At 38.6% G+C, this 19,307-nt stretch overlaps 1 protein-coding gene across 7 annotated transcripts in view; it reads right to left on the bottom strand.

Annotated features, from left to right (window-relative positions):
- The window catches only part of LTBP1 (latent transforming growth factor beta binding protein 1), a 187,451-nt gene that overhangs the window by 42,512 nt on the left and 125,632 nt on the right, over positions 1-19,307 (bottom strand). For 6 of the 7 annotated variants that reach the window (XM_005416252.3, XM_031061012.1, XM_031061007.1 and 3 more), the window contains 7 exons: positions 18,298-18,423; positions 17,492-17,614; positions 14,456-14,575; positions 10,272-10,394; positions 8,092-8,214; positions 3,083-3,205; positions 437-562 (listed from right to left, as the gene is read on the bottom strand). In XM_005416252.3, the coding sequence (XP_005416309.2) occupies positions 437-562; positions 3,083-3,205; positions 8,092-8,214; positions 10,272-10,394; positions 14,456-14,575; positions 17,492-17,614; positions 18,298-18,423 (864 nt within the window). The remainder of the gene's footprint in view (positions 1-436; positions 563-3,082; positions 3,206-8,091; positions 8,215-10,271; positions 10,395-14,455; positions 14,576-17,491; positions 17,615-18,297; positions 18,424-19,307) is intronic. The other variant, XM_031061025.1, reaches the window with a different exon arrangement.

Below are 19,307 nucleotides of genomic sequence, written 5' to 3'. Positions count from 1 at the left end.
ATGACACAGCAATGCAAAAAACATAGTTACCCTAAATCCCAGGCTCCTGGTTGATGTTTCTATAAAGATCTAATGACTGCTATTTACTCCATTTCTGCCATTTCAAAATGCCTGAAGTTCTATAATAGAACTACTGGATTTCACTACAACTTCTCACTGGAGTTACTATTCTGTTACTTAATCTGTATATTTTAAATAAAAGTTTGGACAAGCAAGGTTCTGCTGTCTTCCACACAGCAATGAGAACATTCAGGTAGCTCAGGCTTGCTGACAATGCACTTAACCTTCAAATTAGATAATCCTGAATATTCATGTGCGTCTTACCCACAGAAATTTAAGTGGCAGATTTTAGAGTTAGTAGCGACTGACTGACTACTTTTCTCACCCTCCTAACAACAGCAAATCAATGGGAGTGAATTATTACAACTTGTCTCACCTTCGCACGTTCGTCCATCTGCAGACACAGAAAAGCCCCGCTCACATATGCACTGGTAGGAACCATCCGTGTTTAGACACTCTCCATGTGGTGAACAGAGGTCAGATCTCTCACATTCATTGATATCTGAAAGCACAGAGACATTTAGAGCTTTGCAAATCATCATAGCCTTAATATTAAGCCTAAATTCAATTAATCTTAAAAGCAGCTTCTATTTCCACTGGCTATGTAAATAGCTGTGTGAACGGCTCCTCTTCCAGAGTAACCAAATCTCCTGGGATCATTCTTAAACTCTGTATAGATGTCAGTATGTTCTGCTGCATCATACTCCTGCTACACCACTCTGTGATGAGGATGAGCAGAGAGTGATTTGTGGGAAATCAGCCTAAGTGCCACCCTAGCCCACATTTCTTCTGTGTTACAGGTATTCTCATCCACATCTCACTGCTTTTTCATGGCTGCACACCAGTCAACTTTGGTGTCTGACTCCACATGTTACTAGCAGGTTTGGAGCTGCATCTTTCCCAGAAGGCTGATTTTACATAATTTAAAGCCAAATGCTCTTTTTTGCTGATAGGGAGTGGGAATGATCCTAAAACATTGCTATATAAGAGCTCATTATAGTGTCTTTTATTTTGTTCTATTTTTAACTTAGAATGAATTTTCCAAACTTGTGAATCTGAAAAACAAGTATTTTTTTTTGATTGATGTCTCATGTTAGCAACCAAATCTGCCCTCAGAACTTAAGGACTTTATTATTTCATTAAGGTACTACCACTTTTATATAAATGATCATTCATGTTGTAATTGTACTTTTGTATTTTTTTGCTTTACAAAAACCCCATTAAGAAGCATTCAGTACCATGCTGCAACCAAACACAAATTTACAAACAAAACTGACCCATAAGGCTTATTCATCTCTCATCCAAACACTAGAATTTTTCATTCTTAATTGTACCTTTTGTTGCTTACAGCCATCCAGAATGTATTAAAGTAGCCAGCAATTTTGATATACTAGAGAAATCATGATTTCAATATCACCATCTCAAGACCATGACATCCACTATAGAATTTTCTCTAGCTACAAACTGATTCTAGCCTGTGTGTAAACCTCCCAGCCAGTGTCCTGAAATCATGGCCATAAGAGGAAAGAAAAGAGGCAGGCAGCTCAGGAAGTTGTATCTGCATGAGGTGCCTAAGGAAAAGTAAGTGCACTGTGCTGAACACAACACCTACATGAATAAAGCTTTCTCCTAATTCATAGTAAATGCAAACCATCAACTACCTCCTGAAGCCCTCTGAAAATCTGGAACGGTGGGAGATCAGCAATGACAAGGACAGTATTGTACCTTCTTATACTGAACTCAAGATTTAGCTGTCTTAAAACTGCCAGGAAAATACTGGAAACCAAACCAGCTGATTATACAAGGTAGAATGATGTATTAAAAGACAGGAAAACAAAATTACCAGTGTTAGGGAAATTGAGTATAATACCTCTGAAAGAGTAAACTGCACTTTCTCAAGTTTTGGAGTCTTTTCAACTTTCTCCTTACCAAAACGCATATCCCCAACTTCTAGTCTAGTCCAGATTCAAATTGCAGACACTGCACTCTGTGATAAATTTGCCAGTTTAATTCAATAGCTCTCTGTTTGCACTGTCTGTCCCTTAGCTGGCTCATAAGTGCTTTCAGTTTTGTTATATTTATCCATTTAAAATATGAGGCATATATCTACTACTTTAGATAGCAAAGTGAAGAGATTAGATGGGTATCAAAGATGCCACTGATTTCAGCTTGTGGTCAATTCTCTTTTATCTGCTAAAGCAAAGTCTAATACAGCACTTCTGTATGCTGAATGCAGTATTTTCTGAATTAGAAAGCAGTCACACAGAACACTCAGAACTTTTACAGGGAATTTAGTGTTTGTTGCAGATCTGCATTTGGATGAGCTGGAATCCAGATTCTCAGCTCAAGTCTGAACTGTGCATAAATGAGCAGCCAAAGCAAAGTCCAGTGTTCTGGCCCTTCAGCCATTTAGAACATGAACATGTTATCACTTTCCAGCTCTAATACCATAGTTTCTGTCTCACAAAAATGGTGGGCAAAAGTGATGAGGCATGCCTGGGTCTTGTGCCAACATGAAGATGGGACTGTTCAGAACTAAAACCTGGGAAGTGTTTTCCTGGGTTTGGCAATGCTGACTCAGTCTCAGATAACACATTCTCTTCATCCCCACCCATCCTCCACAAAGTACTGCAAGTGTTTTATAGAGGCAATATCTAATGTGACTTAATGCTAACAATGCAGCTCTTGTTGTTACAGCTCTGATTCACAACACATAGAATGTTCTGTCAAAACAAATGTTTCCAGGATTTGGGAAAAAAGCAGCACTGCATCTCTGTTAGTTCTAACACAGATTCCCTTTCAACTTATGAAGGCTGAGACTTCAGCCTCTTGAAGTAATTTCTCTGTATATATTTACAAAGAGAAGAGAATGAATGAGAACAGAAAATAAGAAGAGTAAGAAAGCACTACAAATGATAAATGAGTTTCTCTTCCTTAGCATGATCTCTGACTATCACAAGTTACACTTACAAATCTGCACATTTATAATAATGATCCAGGTTTTTTTACACCTATTTCATACCTTGACATCCCCTATTTGCTATCTGCTGGAAACCATCCGGACAAGTGCATTTGTAGGACCCTTCAGTATTTATGCAGCTTCCTCTTAGGCAAACATTGCTGTCTTGAAGGCATTCATCAACATCTGAAGAAAAAAGTCAACTGAATTATTAGATGATGTCAAAACAGATGAAAATTTTAGTATTTTCAACATAACTTGAAGCAACTGCGTGCATACATGGAAATCAAGTTTACTCTGCTTTAGGATTCTTTGTTATTTTCCTTTCATTGTGTCATCAAACTTCTCATATTTCTAGAGGGCTTTGAAATTTGAGTTTGTATGTGATTTATTCCTAGCAAATATGACTCATCTGCCATCTGCATCTCTCACAAAAGCACATCATAACAGTAATGCAGTTAAAAAGAAATCCAAGCAGCTGCACATTTAGAAGACAGACACAAAAACTACCTACTAATGCAAATTTAAAATAGTCTTCTTTGGACGTATTTAAACCTCCACAGAGAAATCCCTGAGCTGGAAGTGACCTGACTCAGGCATCCCCCTGAGAGTGGGCAAGCCCAAGCAGAGCTGGTGTGTCACAGCAGGCAGGACATGCCTGGGGAGCCTGCTCACACCACAGCCACGTGGGACAGGAACACACTGTGGGCACTGCTGTGCTAATGGGGGGCTTTCCATGCAGCTCCCGAGATGCAACACAGCCATTTCACAGGCTTTTAGCAGCTGAGTCATGAAGCTGCATGGCTGCTTTTGCACAGAGCTGCACCTCAGCCATAAATCCAGCTCCAGAGACCAGGCACACAGGATCTTGTTTCCCAGCTCCTATACACCATGTTCAGGATCAAGTCTCAGGCCTGCACACTCTGCCCTAGTGTCTCAATATCCATGGGATAAATGGCTGACACACAGCAGGGAAAGTTTCAGGATACAAACTAGACACAAGATAATCAAATATTTCAAGAACAGGACACTGGCACTCTCTCCACTGAAAGTATTTTCTTCCCATTGTCTTTGAAAGGGTTTTAAGGCAGCCCAGTGGAGGAAACAGAGCACAGCTACTCTGGGTACAGGATTAGGTCAGCAAGTGCCGACGTTCCAGTGACATGACACAGTTTTGGTTTCACTGCAGCTAAAGATCACAAGGTATTTGGTGCCTGTGCCTCTAAGTTTTAAAAGCAAACAGAAAGTGAGAGAGTTGAATTAAAAATACTGTCTCATAAGCAACTTCCCTCAGCCTCCACAGAGCCCTACCTAATAATCTACCCAGTCTATTGCTTTGATAATGTAGTTAGCTTCCTTTGAAAAACAGTAATCAAAGACTTTTCCCAGTAACTTTGATTATTCTGATTTCTTAAGTAAGGATTTTAGCTGATTAGAATTGTCACTTTTTCCTGTGCTGCAGGAATGAATAGCAATTGTAATTAAAAAAGAGGACATGACCTCATTTCTACATTTATCTTTGGAAGCCCACACTATATCATTCTCCTTGGGATTTAATCTATTTAATAAAAGTAAGAAATAGGGATAGCTTTCTTACACAAATGAATGTTATTGAAGATAAAATTGCACTTAATGTTGACAAAGTTATGACCTTTAGATAACCACATGTTTTATAACCATTTTCAACTGCAAAATAAATTGTGGCTTATTTAAAAAGCAATTAATTTTGACTAGGAGCATGAGAAAAATCAATGACTCTCTTGTGCTAAGTTAATGCCAAGTCTCACAACAAGAAGGTGTCTTCTGCCAAATTCAGTAAAAATGCATTATTTTCCATATAGGATGCAAACCTCCCTCTCTCTGATGCAACTCTTCACAGATCCTATGAGTGCTTCATGAGAATCCCCAGAAAAATCAGAGGCAGTAACTCATGCTTGAAGAATTCAATGCTTTTTATCACCCTTTACACATGCATGTCTTGAACATTTTGGCTAGCAAAATCTCTGAAAGCTCTAAGAGAAGAGCAGAGACTTATGCTTCTGACTTTCTTGCAGTAACACAGGTTCTTTGAGATGTACAGTCTGTACATAAGAACTGCTGGAGCATATTCCCATTCCCTTTTGGTTAAGACAAGGCCTCACAGGTGCGCTCACACTTCGTGCTCCCTCTTATTCAGAGCAACAATGAGCAGAAAGTCTCAATGTCACTTCATCTCAAGAACAAGTTGCTGAATGACAGACCAAGGCAGAAGATAAACACACATGTGGGTGTGTATCTTGAAGATATACTGCATGTATACATTGATGTGTACCAGTTATTTGCAAATAACTTATTCTTACACAAGTAAAACGCTGCACAAGGGCTTCCAGACAAAAACTTCAGCCACAAGTTGCAAAAAGCAGAGCTGAAAATGAGCACAGCATAATTCTGCTGAATTCCGCAATACCCCTAGAAGTTTGCACAAGTTATAATGATCAAAGCAGCAAAACGCTTCTTGCATGCAACATCTTTAAGAAAACGTCTGCCCCAGATGAAAACCTAATTATACAAACACATTTCTTCCAAGTGGTTTGCTAATCACATTTGTTTTACAGCATCACACATTTTTTGGGTATCCTCTGATGTGACAAATGCCCACACCTGGCTCTTCGAGAAACTGGACAAAATTTGAACCACTTTGTTCTTTCCAGACAATTGTGCTGTGCTATGCTCACAGTTTTTGTAATCTCTTTTCTGTTTTCTCTGTGAAGTGTTATAAAACATCAAGGTAAATAGGCTAATCCAAAAATCAGAGGCCATTATGTGGAGAAACACTAGATGCCTTCTTAAGGCGATTTTCTCTTTAGTTTCCAAGGTGCAAAAAGCAGTCTATAATATCCTGTACTTCAGAAAATTTTGAAGGGATATAATGAAAGCACAGCAGAACTTCTTCCACTTCAAGAGATTAATTATTTTTGCAGGACTTCCAATATTTACAGAAGTCTTCAGTGAACAAACCATGGCTACAGAAATTAACCATTCTGTCACTGGGTGGAGAAGCTGTAAATTTGGTTCCAGACTTTTAAATTAGACAAAGATCCTGGGGTAAGGGAATGGTTTTACTCTTTTTCCTTATTTGATATGATCCCTCTTCTTTTGCCTTGAAAATGCCTGAAACTATTTTGTCTTGAAAACTGCCTTTGAGCATGATCAAGAAAGAGTTAAAGTGTGGACCTATTGTGACAGGCCAGGTGATGGAGAGCTGCAACAGCTACCATGACTTCTTGGGCTGTTTGAAATGCACCAAAGCAGTCTGAGAAGTTTGAAATTTCATCTGAAGTCCACTCTGAGCCACTTAGATGAGCAGTTGTCACAAATGATAGCATATTATCTGTTCTGTCTTTGGGAGGCAGAAGCACCTGTCCCCCATTACACCACATTTTTCTTTGATTCTTGACAGAGTATCTTCACATCTGCTGTAATTAATGAAGTTCTTGAAGCCAGATGAGAACAAAATTATTTGATGCAAATTTCTAGTCCATTGCATCATCAGCCCACATTTCTTGAAGCTGATGCAAGAGACGCTGGTACTCAGCATGAATGATGAGAAGACTGTATTAAGTTCTTCCACAAACATATTGTCCAAATAGCTCAGGACCAAAGAGTATCAGTGTGCTGAGGAGATTTTTATAAGATATCCTTATTCTTTGTTGATGAGAAATTCAAGAGTTCCTGTCACTCATGGAATGTGGACAATCCAGTATAATCAGTTATGATAAAGTCTGTTACAAGTTTGTCTTGAGCAAACAGCATTTGGTTAGCCCAGGGGGAACTGCTCTTCTGCCTGCATCATTTGAAGAGGAGGATTCCTGACCTATTGCTGTGAGGGAGAGGTGAGGACTGCCTTCCAAGTGCTGTGTGGAGGATAACCCAGCAGCAGAACACTGTTTGTTAGAACAGCTGTAAGAAGCTGTACCTTGTAAGGGATCAGCAGTTACAGAAAGCACACCAGAGACTAAAAAGCTTTTATGAGCTAACACCTCATGTACAGTGAAACCTTAACAAATGCTTCTTAGCTACTTCTCCCTGCTAGTGTGAGATAAGAAAGCAGTTGAGGTAGAATCTTTTCTGGAGCTTGCTGGTAAGTAATCTTGCATTCTCAAGGTGACCATGAGTAGTGCAGCAGATGTACCATATCATATGGTAGCCCACAACAGAGAAGAGGGAGTAGCTTTGAAATGCTTCAATAGAAAAAAATATCAGTTTGCCAATTACTGGACAATTAAATTGTTTTACGCTTGCTGGTAAGTAATCTTGCATTCTCAAGGTGACCATGAGTAGTGCAGCAGATGTACCATATCATATGGTAGCCCACAACAGAGAAGAGGGAGTAGCTTTGAAATGCTTCAATAGAAAAAAATATCAGTTTGCCAATTACTGGACAATTAAATTGTTTTATTGAGAGATAAGAGAATGTTTTTTTTTTCCTTTAACACAGCATTTCTTGATACATATATTGTACATCTTTCACTTCTTACTTTTGTTTTTGCAAGCTCAGTACCTAGATTGCATTTTGAGGCAGTGCAAGCTGTGAGCTCCAGTAGATCCTGCTGGAACTTGTCATCTACTAAATACTTTTCTTTCATGTGCACTCTTGCCAGTGCACATGTGTGATTGTGGTGGCTGGCTGCAGGTTCCCAAAACCAGCTGGAGAAGAAGTTTTAACTAGCTGGCCCCCATGAGAATAGCATATACTGGCAGAAGCTTTTGTAATACGGAGCCTCTATGTCAGAACTTAAACAACAAGGTTTGGAAAGGCTGACTTGTTCTTGGTAATAATATCAACTGGTCTTCCAATCTTACTGTTGGAAGCACATGTCCTCACTTTTAGTATGTGGAAAGGTGACAGGGACTATTTCTAAGAATCCATTAAATATGTGGCTGTGTTGGTGGGAACAAAAGGTTGGCAGTGTAGAGAAAGAAAGAGAGGCAACATATATTTCTTCTCCATTCTTAAAAGAGTTCACTCCTATAGCTGAAATACTCAAGATCTTATTGAAAAAATTAGTCAGTAGCTGAGTCCCTAAGCTTACCTTCACACTGATCTCCAGTAGATGACAATGAGTAACCTTGGCTACAGATACATCTGAAAGATCCTTCTGTGTTCCTGCAGCGTCCATTCATACAGACTGATCGCTGCTGGCATTCGTTAATATCTGCAGAGACAGTGAAACTGTTACACATCTGAAAATAACAATTACTCATCAAACGGTACAAAGACCAAGTCTGAACAAAACAGCAAAGCATAGTATCAGTATTCAGTACTGCTTAATTTGTTTGTGTTTATTAAATACAGACAATGTAATGCATAAAATTATATTAAACTGCAGACTGTTGTTTTCCTTGAGATGACTGTGTTCAGCATTCTCTCCTGTAACACCAATTTATCCCTCATGCACAATGGGGTACACACAGACTCAGAAATACACACACATGCTGCCTGCCTGAGAGCTGCTTTTGTTTCTGTTATATCTGGCAGAGGTAACAAGTCAGCCGCTCCAGTGAATCAGCAAAACCCACAAAATACTTTCCAGCAGGATCACCACCTTTTAACAGGGTGTGGTTTTCAGATGCACACTGACAGGCTAATCCCCTATTAAGTTAAGACTCCTTGAAATTCTTGCCTTGTAGCAGTATTAATCATCTAACTGCGGGGAAATGTCTCTTTGCTTCCACAACACTGCTAATCCCTCTGTGCTTCAGTTCTCATAAACTGGGGTCAGCCTGAGCTAGCAGATGGATCTGAACACCAAACTTATATTTTCCTATGGAAAACTCCAAGTATTGGAGGCGAGTGGCATTTTGAATTCAGAACATAGCACATGCCTTGTTTGAGCTAGGAAGCCTATTTTCCCTCTGTTATTGGCAAAATATTCATTAAGAAGCAGTGTTTAAATTGACATGGTGAGTTCTTGGTCACTTCTAGCATTTTGGCACAGCTGAATGTCTTTCTGGAAACACACTTCAATTCAAACAGGAGAATGTTACTCAATGAGGTTTTTCAGGTCTGTGTTATGGCTGAACAGTCTGACCTCTTAAGTAACGGTTCCTTGCAACCACAGAAGTTTAGAATTTAAGGATCACTGAAATCTGTGAGGCTCCATGAAGCAGCTGGGCATGTGTACAGGTCCTTACTTAGAAGGGTGCACTTTAAGAAGAACAGTCTGCACATGCCAGCTCAGCTTGGCAAGGGCTCTTTTCCATGAAAAGCTCAGAGGAAGCAGTCAAATTTTGTCTACATATTTTCCCCAAGATCAGTCTGCTGTGTGTCCTGAACAGCACATTTAACTCACTCAAGACACTTAACTTACACTGATGTTTTGTTTCAAACTTCCTGACAAATTTATATGAACGATCATTTAGTTTTACTGTATTATTTTTAGCACTCAGAAGTCTGAAAGTGTTTGGTGTTGTACAGAGACACTTAGGGAAGGCTGAGGGAAAGGAAAAAGAAGGAAATCCAACATCTGACAAGAAACATGTACGTTTCTGTGTGCTTCCACAGCCTGGAGACACTGTCCTAGATTTTCACCATTAGGGAAAAGTTTCAAGTACCCTCTAGTTAAGGAGAGGAATATTCATACCTCCTGTACATGCTCTAGCCCCTCAGACTACTTCACTTTAACTTCAGACCTAATTTTGTTCTACTGGAGCAGTCCAGTAGATGGGAATTTTAGACGTGGAAGAAATGTGGAAACTGAGACTTTGGAGGCACAGGAACTGTTCCTAGAAATAGACCACCAAGCTCTCTCTCTCTCTCAGTGTACTGCTGGAAATAGAGACACCAGCGCAGGCAGGGTTAACTGCTCAGGGGAACTGACACTGCTGGGCTCCGAAGGGCAGCAGCCTAGGTTTTTTGATTTCACTCACCCACATGGTAGGAAAAAAAAAGATAGAAAGAAAAGGAAAAAAAAAGATAGAAAGAAAAGCAAAAGCCACTGTCCTTAAGGCTCTGAAATGCCAGATATGCCACGGTTTTTGCAAAAATTCCAGTTTAGCAATATAAATATTACTACATGTTCTTGACTGGCTTTATAACACATGTCAAGATCTACAATGTGATCATAGAAACCATAAAATGGAAATAGACATTCTTACATTTCTGTGTTTTTAGCATCAGTGTTATACATTTAAAAGCAAGATTAAAAAATATTAAAAATATTATCTAAAAGGTAAATGCAACCTTATGAATTTTAATAATATTCTTTCTTACCTTCACACTGATCCTTTGATGCAGAGAGTTTGAAACCCTGGGCACAAAAACACCTGAAGGATCCCTCTGTATTTTCACATCGTCCATTTGTACAGTGATTGCCATACTGACATTCATTTATATCTGTGAAGAGAAAGGAAGTGCAAGAAATTAACTGGGGTACAGCCATCTTTCAGTTGAGCTTGGGAATATATTCAAATCACATCATAAGCATGATTTTTATTCCTGAGGAATTTATTTCAATGCAATTTTAGCACTTCATGCAGGTCCCTTTGTGAGGCTACTCTACACACTCATCAAGGAACTTAACTGGATTATGCAAAATCTCTCCTAGTCACAAACCATCCTTTCTTTAGCAGGACTTGAAAGCAGCTTTTATTTCCTATAAGCTATCCCATAGACATCTACTTTCATCCTTCTCTGAAAGGTATTAATTAGATGGGGCACTTTCTTTAGCCAACATGAAAATTGCTGTGTTGCTACTTAACAGTAATTTTCAAAAATTCCTTCTGAATGCAATTTGTATAAATCAACAAAGCAAAAAGCAAACATAAAAATAAAACAAGAAACATATTTTGCTATAAATCCAGCCAGAATTAATTCTGCATTCTAAAATAACAATTAGAAGTGGTTTTCACAGGAAAAAAAAAATTCAAATTTTATTTCTTTCTTTCAGGGTTGCAGTAGTCATAGCGTGTCCTTGTTTTACCAAAGAATGCTGTATTTTTTTAGCTTCACTGACACAGGAAAAAAACTACTCTTTGTTTGTTTTTATGTGCCAGAAATCATATTACTCCCAATTATCCTGTCTTTTGCCACCACAAAGCACACAAAATCCATCAGCATAAAAAAGTGCTAATTATTTGAGGCATTTAAGCCATTCAGACAGCTGTAGCACAGGGAGAGCCGGAAGATTTGACATCTTTAAACCACCATCATAACCCTTTTTTGCTATTGTGAATATATGCAGTAAGTATTTTTCTCACATGTATTTAGAGGCATGGCTCTCTGCAAGCTCCTGTACCACCTGCCTTTGACAAAGCCCATCTCTCCCCTAGACACACACAAAATCACCATTATCATCCACATTCCCAGTGACCTACAACTCTCAGTTCCTCACTTGAGCCTCTAGCTCTATAAATAAGATGTCCTGCTGCAGCCTGACCAAGCAGGAGTGACATCCTCCGGGATATGACAGCACAGATCCACAGGTGCTGTTCCATGGCATTCAGCAGGTGCTACTCCTCATTGCTTTCTCCAAGGCTTATCTCCCACTCACAAGTGCTGCAAAATGTGCTTGCTCTACAAAATACAATCTTTGCTCTCAATGTACATGATCAATGCTCTAACTGAAGAATCTGTTCAAACACAATTCAAGCACACAAATTTCCAACCAAACAACAAAACTGCTTCTTACAGATTCACTTTCATCTCCAAGCTGTTTGACAAAGAAACCTGGAATACTATTTCTGATTTTTGGATGGGATTCAAAGATCAAGAGTCTTCCACATGAAGCCAACAGAAAAGCCAGGAACAGAACTTGAATTTTCTGAGATGAAATCCAGAGTTATAACTGATTCTGTTGGTGCTCCCTATAGTAGGGCTAGAGGTATTTGGATTAGCTCTGCTTACCTCTGCATTAGTTTTGGTATCTTTAATGGGATCCTTAAAACTGTACAATTTGAATATTGATAGTTAAACCATGCAGCTTCAAAATCCACCACAGTGATAATCACAAGGATGAAGTGATTTAGAAAGTTTTGTCAATCTACTTTTTAAATTTGTTCATCAATATACAGAAGTGTGCTCTAGATACATCATGATATCTGACTTTATTTGAATGTAAAAATGTGCAGAGAGAAAAATGGAATAAAAATTAATCACTGGTTGAAAGTAAACTTAAAAACCAGTTAATTATTTCAAGTAGTCCCTGTACAACACAAGTGCACTGAGGGACTTGGGACAGTGACAATTTCAAGACAATGAGGAGTCAGGCTGTGCAAGTGTCCTTTTCCATTTCTTCCAACACGCATTGAACATTCCCACCTAAACTCCAGTTAAATGTAGCCTACCCGAGTTTGAAGTGAACTGATGGACTTGGCCTAATGAAACAGAAGTGGTTATGTTCCTGGCTTTAAATCCTACAAGATTACAATATAAATGGCATCAAAGACCAATCTGTAGGATTGTCACACTAGATTTTTTATGGCATAAAGTGCAGGCAGAGGAATGAAGTGAGGTAAAAAAATACTGAAAACAGCACTGTGGAAAAACAGAAGAGCTGCAACTGATTTAAACTAACAGGAGAAACAAATGAATTTATGGAACAATGGATTTAAATATCCTTCACAGATAACGGGAAATATTTCCTTTTTGGTGTATTTAAATGGTGCCATATTGCAGAATTACAGAGTTAAGAAAAAAATGTCTGCATTACATTTTCTAAAATATGTATGGCTCATTTCCAACATGATGTAAGCCTAGGATAAACAAAAAATGGACTGATCACATCACTAATGAAGTGAGTAAGAATGTCTAGGCTTAGAACATTTCATAAGACAAAGGAAAAAAGGAAAGCTACATGAAGTAATACAAGGAAAAAAATTGTCACTTTAAACTAAGACATATTCCTTACATGACTTAGTTCTGAGCAAAGAACTGACTTCTCTCATTTCCCTCCTACTAACCTGGTCAGCAAGAATGAAACAACTGAAAGTTTTGTCAGGGAATTTTCAACCAGGCTATTTCCATAATAGGTACAGAAATAAAGCTTAATATTGAGAAAGAAGGCAAAATTAGGCCAACATTTTTGCAAAAAAAAAAGAAAGAGTTAAGTAAGAGCACTCTTAACAGAATACATATGCCACATTCTTTGCAAGGGCACCAGGAATGCAGGCAGGTGGGCAGGAATGAAACAAAGATCAATGTGGACTAATTAGTGCAAAAAGAAACCCATTAATTTGTTGTAAACATTTTGTAGCTTGTTACAACTCCATTAAATCCGTGAAATTACCTGAGAAACACATTCCTCCACAGTAAGTCAAATGACAAGACCAAATATGCAGCTATGACATGGCAGATCAGACAGTATGACTTCTTCAGAAAACAGGGTAGTTGAAAACAGTGTAATCTGCACAGCAAAATTGGTGGTGAGGTTCTGACAGCCACACCATTGGCTCACGGCAACTTGGCTGTAATCTTGATCCATAGATCAGCCCCACACCTGCAGCTGGAGCACAGCAGATCCCAGCCACCAGAGCTGCTTCAACCAAACACTGCCCTTAGACTGCTTTGTGAACTGCACCGCATCACAGCACTGGAGCCATCACAAAATAAGCCATGGAAGTACACTGACAGTCTGCCCTACAAGAGTAATGCAAACACCCTCTGTGCAGGTTACTGTACACCTGTGTAGGTAACATGGTTATTCCAACAATCACAATTATAGCACATGTGATACATGGAGTGGGCAGGAATGTTCGCAACAGATAGCAGATCTTTCACAACTGATGCTAAATTTAAGTTTCTGGTAGTGTTCCAAAAAGTGGCACTCCAAAACTGCAGAAGATTATTTCCTTTTGCACAATGGATTAATTTGCTCTTTCTTACCTCTATTTCAAATAGTCAAAACTGATTTTGAAAAAAAACACATTAATCTAACATTTACAAACAAATCAACAAAAGTAAAATGTGAGAAATCTGTCCTAAACTCCTAACCTAAAGTTAGACAAGGGGCTTTAAGATATGCTAATGTTTTGTTAGAAGTATAGATAATTAAAGAGTTTAATTAACATGCTCTGTAAGCAAACTCTCAAATTCCACTGAAAAACCTGAGTTGCACTGATGTATTAGCACTCACTGCTCTTTCCATTTCCAAATAACAGCCTATTTATATTTCACTGACAATACATCCCTTTCTGTTCTGTATTTTCTATTTCAAGAATTTTGTTTTCTAATTATATTATTTGTAGTCTAGATTTATCTACAGTAAAACAAGATTTCCTCTTACGTACTGTGTCTGAGAACATAAAGCAATTTCAAAAATCTCATATTTTCAGTTATTCTTGCATGAAATGGGGAGCCAGGGCACAGTGATGTCATCAGGTTGTAACACTGATTGAATATGAAACACAGCGCCTCAGAACAAGGACTACAACCAGAGAGACAAAGAGTACTGAACATACCATGGCACTGTCCATTCCAGCCTCTGAACCCCACTCTGCAAGGAATGCACTGGTAAGAGCCAGGAGCATTAAGGCACTGTGCATCGGGACAGGTAGTTGGAGTCAGGCACTCATCGATGTCTTCAAAAGAGAGGATAAAAGGAAATACTGGTCAAAGCCATAGCAGAACACTGAACAATAATCTGGTTACTCTGACTCCCCTCCTGAGATAATAAAGCATTTTAAGAGTTCTGTAATTTATCTGGTAGAGGCACAGGAAAGAACAAATTCACACAGATTTGTAGCAGCAAAGGGGCAATTCAGAAATAGAGTAGCTCATAATACATGCAACTGAATCTGAATTCTCTGTTATACTAAAAATCTTTGGTAGGTCTTCCAGAACATCCAGCATATCAGATTTCTGGCTACCACAGGTAAAAATAACTTTCCTCATGTTACTCCTTTATCACAGTATTTATCATATTCCTTTATCATAGTATCATATCTTACTATAGGAAGAATCTGAAGTGCCTCAGATTCTTCCTATAGTAAGACTTTGGAAGTTCATTGGAACAACAGTAAAATTGTAACTCTGGCCTCCAAAAGCAAAGCACAATTTGGTGTTTTCCAATGCTGTAGAGTTATTCAGCATGCAAGTGCTATTGGGACTAAAAACATAATTGTGTGAATGAGAATCAAAGAGGTTTACATGGAGTAAGGAGTTAATTTTGTCTGAAAGACAGCACAAGCCACATCACTGAGGCTGGCAATGTTTAAGGTGAGAGAGGGACTTTCTGCATCAGGCAAGGTCCTAGACTGCCCATGACAAGAAGAGATAGGTCCTGAAAAAGTCATGGAACTCATGTTCAGGCTCTGAGCAAGAACAACTTCTTATCCTGCCCCAAGGAAACTCAGACATCCAACATATGCAATGTAGAGGAGACTGCACACAGAAAACAACATTCAAAGACAAATTGCTGTTAAGTGACCAATGATCAGAAGATTCTGGAATTAAAACTGTGTAGGCAGCCTCCTTCAGTCTGCTCGCATGTGGGAGTTCACTTTATAATATGGTATTTAATTACACAATAATTATAATATTTTCCATTAAATACTTCCTTCATGCAGTGCACAGAACTAATTAAATTGTCAGTCACCTCTAAACTCAGCTTCCTAAGCTTCCATCCTTTTCCTGCCCCAGGCCTAGCAGTTTTGTCTTCTGCAATTGAGGATGGCTGCTTGAGCACAGATATTAGGGAGGGAATTCGCTCCTAGTTTTGAGAACAAGCTCACAGAACTCAAGGAGCTCCCAACACTCATAATTTAACTGGACAATGCTCCAAGGTTGAGAGAATTGAATATTCCAGCTCCAAACAACTCACTGGATGTAGGCAAATCACATTTTTTCATAAAATCACAATTGTCCAGCTTAGAATACTTTCTCGTAAAAACACCAACAGGTTTCTTCAGCTGCTACAAGGCAGACCTGCAAAAGTGTCTCATTAAACTGCTGTGGGAGTTTGATTTATTTTTTTTTTTTACTTAATTAACAAAGAAAATTACACTTCTGCTGTAATTTCTTCTCAGAACTGTCTGGACTGTGTCTGCCTTCAGAACATGAATGATGTACCTGGTACAGAAATTTTTAGTCAAAGTCTAAATCTGGAAAAGCATAAAAAAAATCACAAGAAGATTCTATAAGAATTCTTCATCCTATGCAAGGATGTTCAGCTGTGACTACAACATTGTTCTACAGAAACAACAGAATTTACAAGAACATCTATGCACTCTTTACATTCCCCTGGCTAGGTCTGTGACAGAGCTTGTGTGAGTACAGCTTGAAGGCAAAATGAGGATGGGGTGAGGAAGTGCAAGTGAGCTGTGAGTACTGTGTGCAGCTTGGAGGATTCTTGACTTTGTTTTTGAACTGTGGAGGGGGTGGAAGGAAGTTTTTTGTGAAATTAGAAATCTGTCACTAGAGTGATGACATGGTGAAATGATTCCCCAAATGTGTCATTTCCTTGGTTTGATGGATCAATGTAGGAGCATTTTCCCCTTAAGCAACCTTAAATAACTTTCAACAGAGAATTTGGTTTCAGAAATTACATTTTAAGCTAAATTATAGAGGACTACCACCACACTATTTAAAATACAAGTTTATAACAAATTTCATGTAGTGTAATAGTCTGATTTCTAGCCTAATTGAATTACAGATTCCCTAGTCAGAGAAGATTTGCAAAGACTAATTGTAAGAGTAGAGTCTCTGAAACATTTAAATAAAAAAAATGGAATAAGACTCTTTTAGCATTGCTCAGAGCAGCAAATATATCCATGACAGCTTTAAGTTGCTTATTTTCCAGGCAACCTAACATGTCAGCAATTTTATTCTATCCTATGTAACTTAGACTAAAGCATAAACAAAATAATGTTTAAAATGAAATTATTTCTTGGGGTTTTTAGTCCACAATTCAAGTTGAAAATGAAAAAAATACCAGGAAAAGAGACCAAAATATCACACTAAAAAGTAATGTGAAGTTTTGAAGGTCAGATATGCTAGGATCTCCTGCAACATGAAATATCTGCTTGATATTGATATTAAAAAGTCAGCCTATAATTTGCTACCTGATATAATATAGGAAAAGTTAATTTCTTTTTTTTTTAAACAAAAACTTGGCAAGCAGGTAAGGACTAACAATGAAGTTAGTGATGCCATGGCAAGAGATGATAAAATGGCTGTTTCAAGATGGTTCTGTACACAGTGGGGGAACTCCTTTACAGCATCTTAAATTCAAATAGCAGGAATTGAATTGCAGTTCCAGACACCAAATAATGACAAAGATTGAAGAGTACTCACAAAGGCTTCTTGTTTAAGATTGCACCCTGAGATTTGTCCCTTTGCAGCTCAAGCTGCAGTGCAAAGCCTCCCTTGAATAGCAGGGAATGTTAATCATTCCAAACAGCAGTAGTTTGGCACTGGTTTTGTGCTATCAATAAATGGTGCAATGAAGTGCTATCAGTATCAATCATCATCACCAACAGGGAAGAGTCCAGACCTACCTTCACATTCCCCTCTCCTGTTCATTTGGTATCCACTATCACAATATTCACATCTGTATGAGCCAAGAGTGTTTATACAAAAGCCTTCTCCACAAGTGTGAGGTCTTGAACATTCATCAAAATCTGCAGATGACAAAGAGAAGTTCAGAGAAGCTGCTTCACCATCAAAGTATCAAATGCTTGCACCTCCTCAAAACTCTGCTTTAACTAAACACTAAGTAGTAAGTTTGGATTTTTGAAGCTGTTTGCAAGCCACCTCGCTGCTTGTAATCAGAGAGACAGTGAGTTTGAGAAACAGCCAGGGTATAGAAGGTGGTCTGGGAGCATCCCTATGGCTGCAAACACAATGCGAGTTGCTGCATGCATGCAGCGCCCAAGCCAGCGCTAACCAAAGCAGACCACAGCCCCTTCAGGTTGCTTGTGCTGCTTTGTGAAGTCTGTGGCTGTTTGCAGCTGTATTTAAAAATAGGGCTTGTTTCAGCTTCTACTCATTGAAAGAGTGTTGAATATTTGTATTTTACACAGCAGGTGTTTTTACTAATTGGTAGTTTTCCTAAACTATAAATGATATACTGAATAAATTCTTGTTTTTCAACAAACAAACATTCTGAAAAGGAGTATCAGCTAAACAGGTGCTTTGCTCACCACAACACCTGGTGAGAGACAGTGAAATATACTTCCAGACATCAGTCCAGACCACTGACATTGAGGAAAAAAGAGTTGAAAAGGGAACTTTAGGAGGGCTTAGCTAAGCTTCTTGAATAATTTTGATATTTTTATTTTCTATAAAGGAGACTAGTTATTACCAACGCAGTCAGTTCCATCTTCACTGGCCATGAATCCAGCTTGGCAAATACATAGGAAACTTCCTTCTGTATTTTCACAGCGTCCAAGGGAACAGAGATGTGGTGCCTGATCACACTCATTAATGTCTGTAAAAGAAATGAAAACATAAGACTACAGAATAACATATATAGTTGTGATTCCTTTTGTGCATTCTGTGCCATGCATTTGAAGAGACTGATCTTGTAATTATTTTAACTACTGGAAAAGGTAAATACATTTTCTCTCAGAGATGAAAAAAAGATGCATTAAATAGTTTTGGTTGGAGAAAAATGCTCTTATTGGCTTAGGCTGTAAGAATATTGCATTGGCCTGAAGAACGTGACATGATTACAGTTCAAATCACTACACTGTGTGCAACATGAGCACAAGCAGCAAGCATGGAATGTTAATAAAATTTGGATGAAAAAAAGGGATTCTAAGTTGCCATTTGGCTGTGTTGCATAACTTATTTTTCAATACTGTAGTTGCACCTGACAGCATGTGTTACAGCGTGAAGCTGCTGAGCTTTGGTGGCATGAACATTTTATAGCATATAATCTGTAGATACAATACACCCTTTCTGATGCAAGTTACAGAGGAACCAGTGTACTCTGAATGAAGAAAAGATACCAATACAGCTGCTTCCAAATCTGAAACAGCTCATGTAGGAGCTTTGTGCTTTGTGCTCTGCCTTATGCTCATCAGAGAATCATCGTCTAGAATTCACTAGCTCAAAAGGGGATGGAGACCTTACTTTGCAGATCTCTCACTGTGCTTCTGAGTTGTTTATGATATACTTTCTCTTTTCAGTAGCAGGCTGAAAGGAATCATCTAACAAAATGCCTGGACTTAGTCTGCCTGCAGAGCTGGTAGCTAGGTAAATCACTGTGAGAAACAGGCACAAATTCATTCCTTTTCCAAACAGAAATGTATTTCTTCCTAGTAGACTGACTTTTAGGTACCTAATACACAGCTGAGAGGAGATGGTCTG

The sequence above is a fragment of the Geospiza fortis genome, unplaced genomic scaffold (genome assembly GCF_000277835.1).
Source record: "Geospiza fortis unplaced genomic scaffold, GeoFor_1.0 scaffold41, whole genome shotgun sequence".
NCBI classification, from domain to species: domain Eukaryota; kingdom Metazoa; phylum Chordata; class Aves; order Passeriformes; family Thraupidae; genus Geospiza; species Geospiza fortis.
The sequence above is the reverse complement of the archived record's forward strand: the minus strand, read 5'-3'. Positions and strand labels throughout refer to the sequence as shown.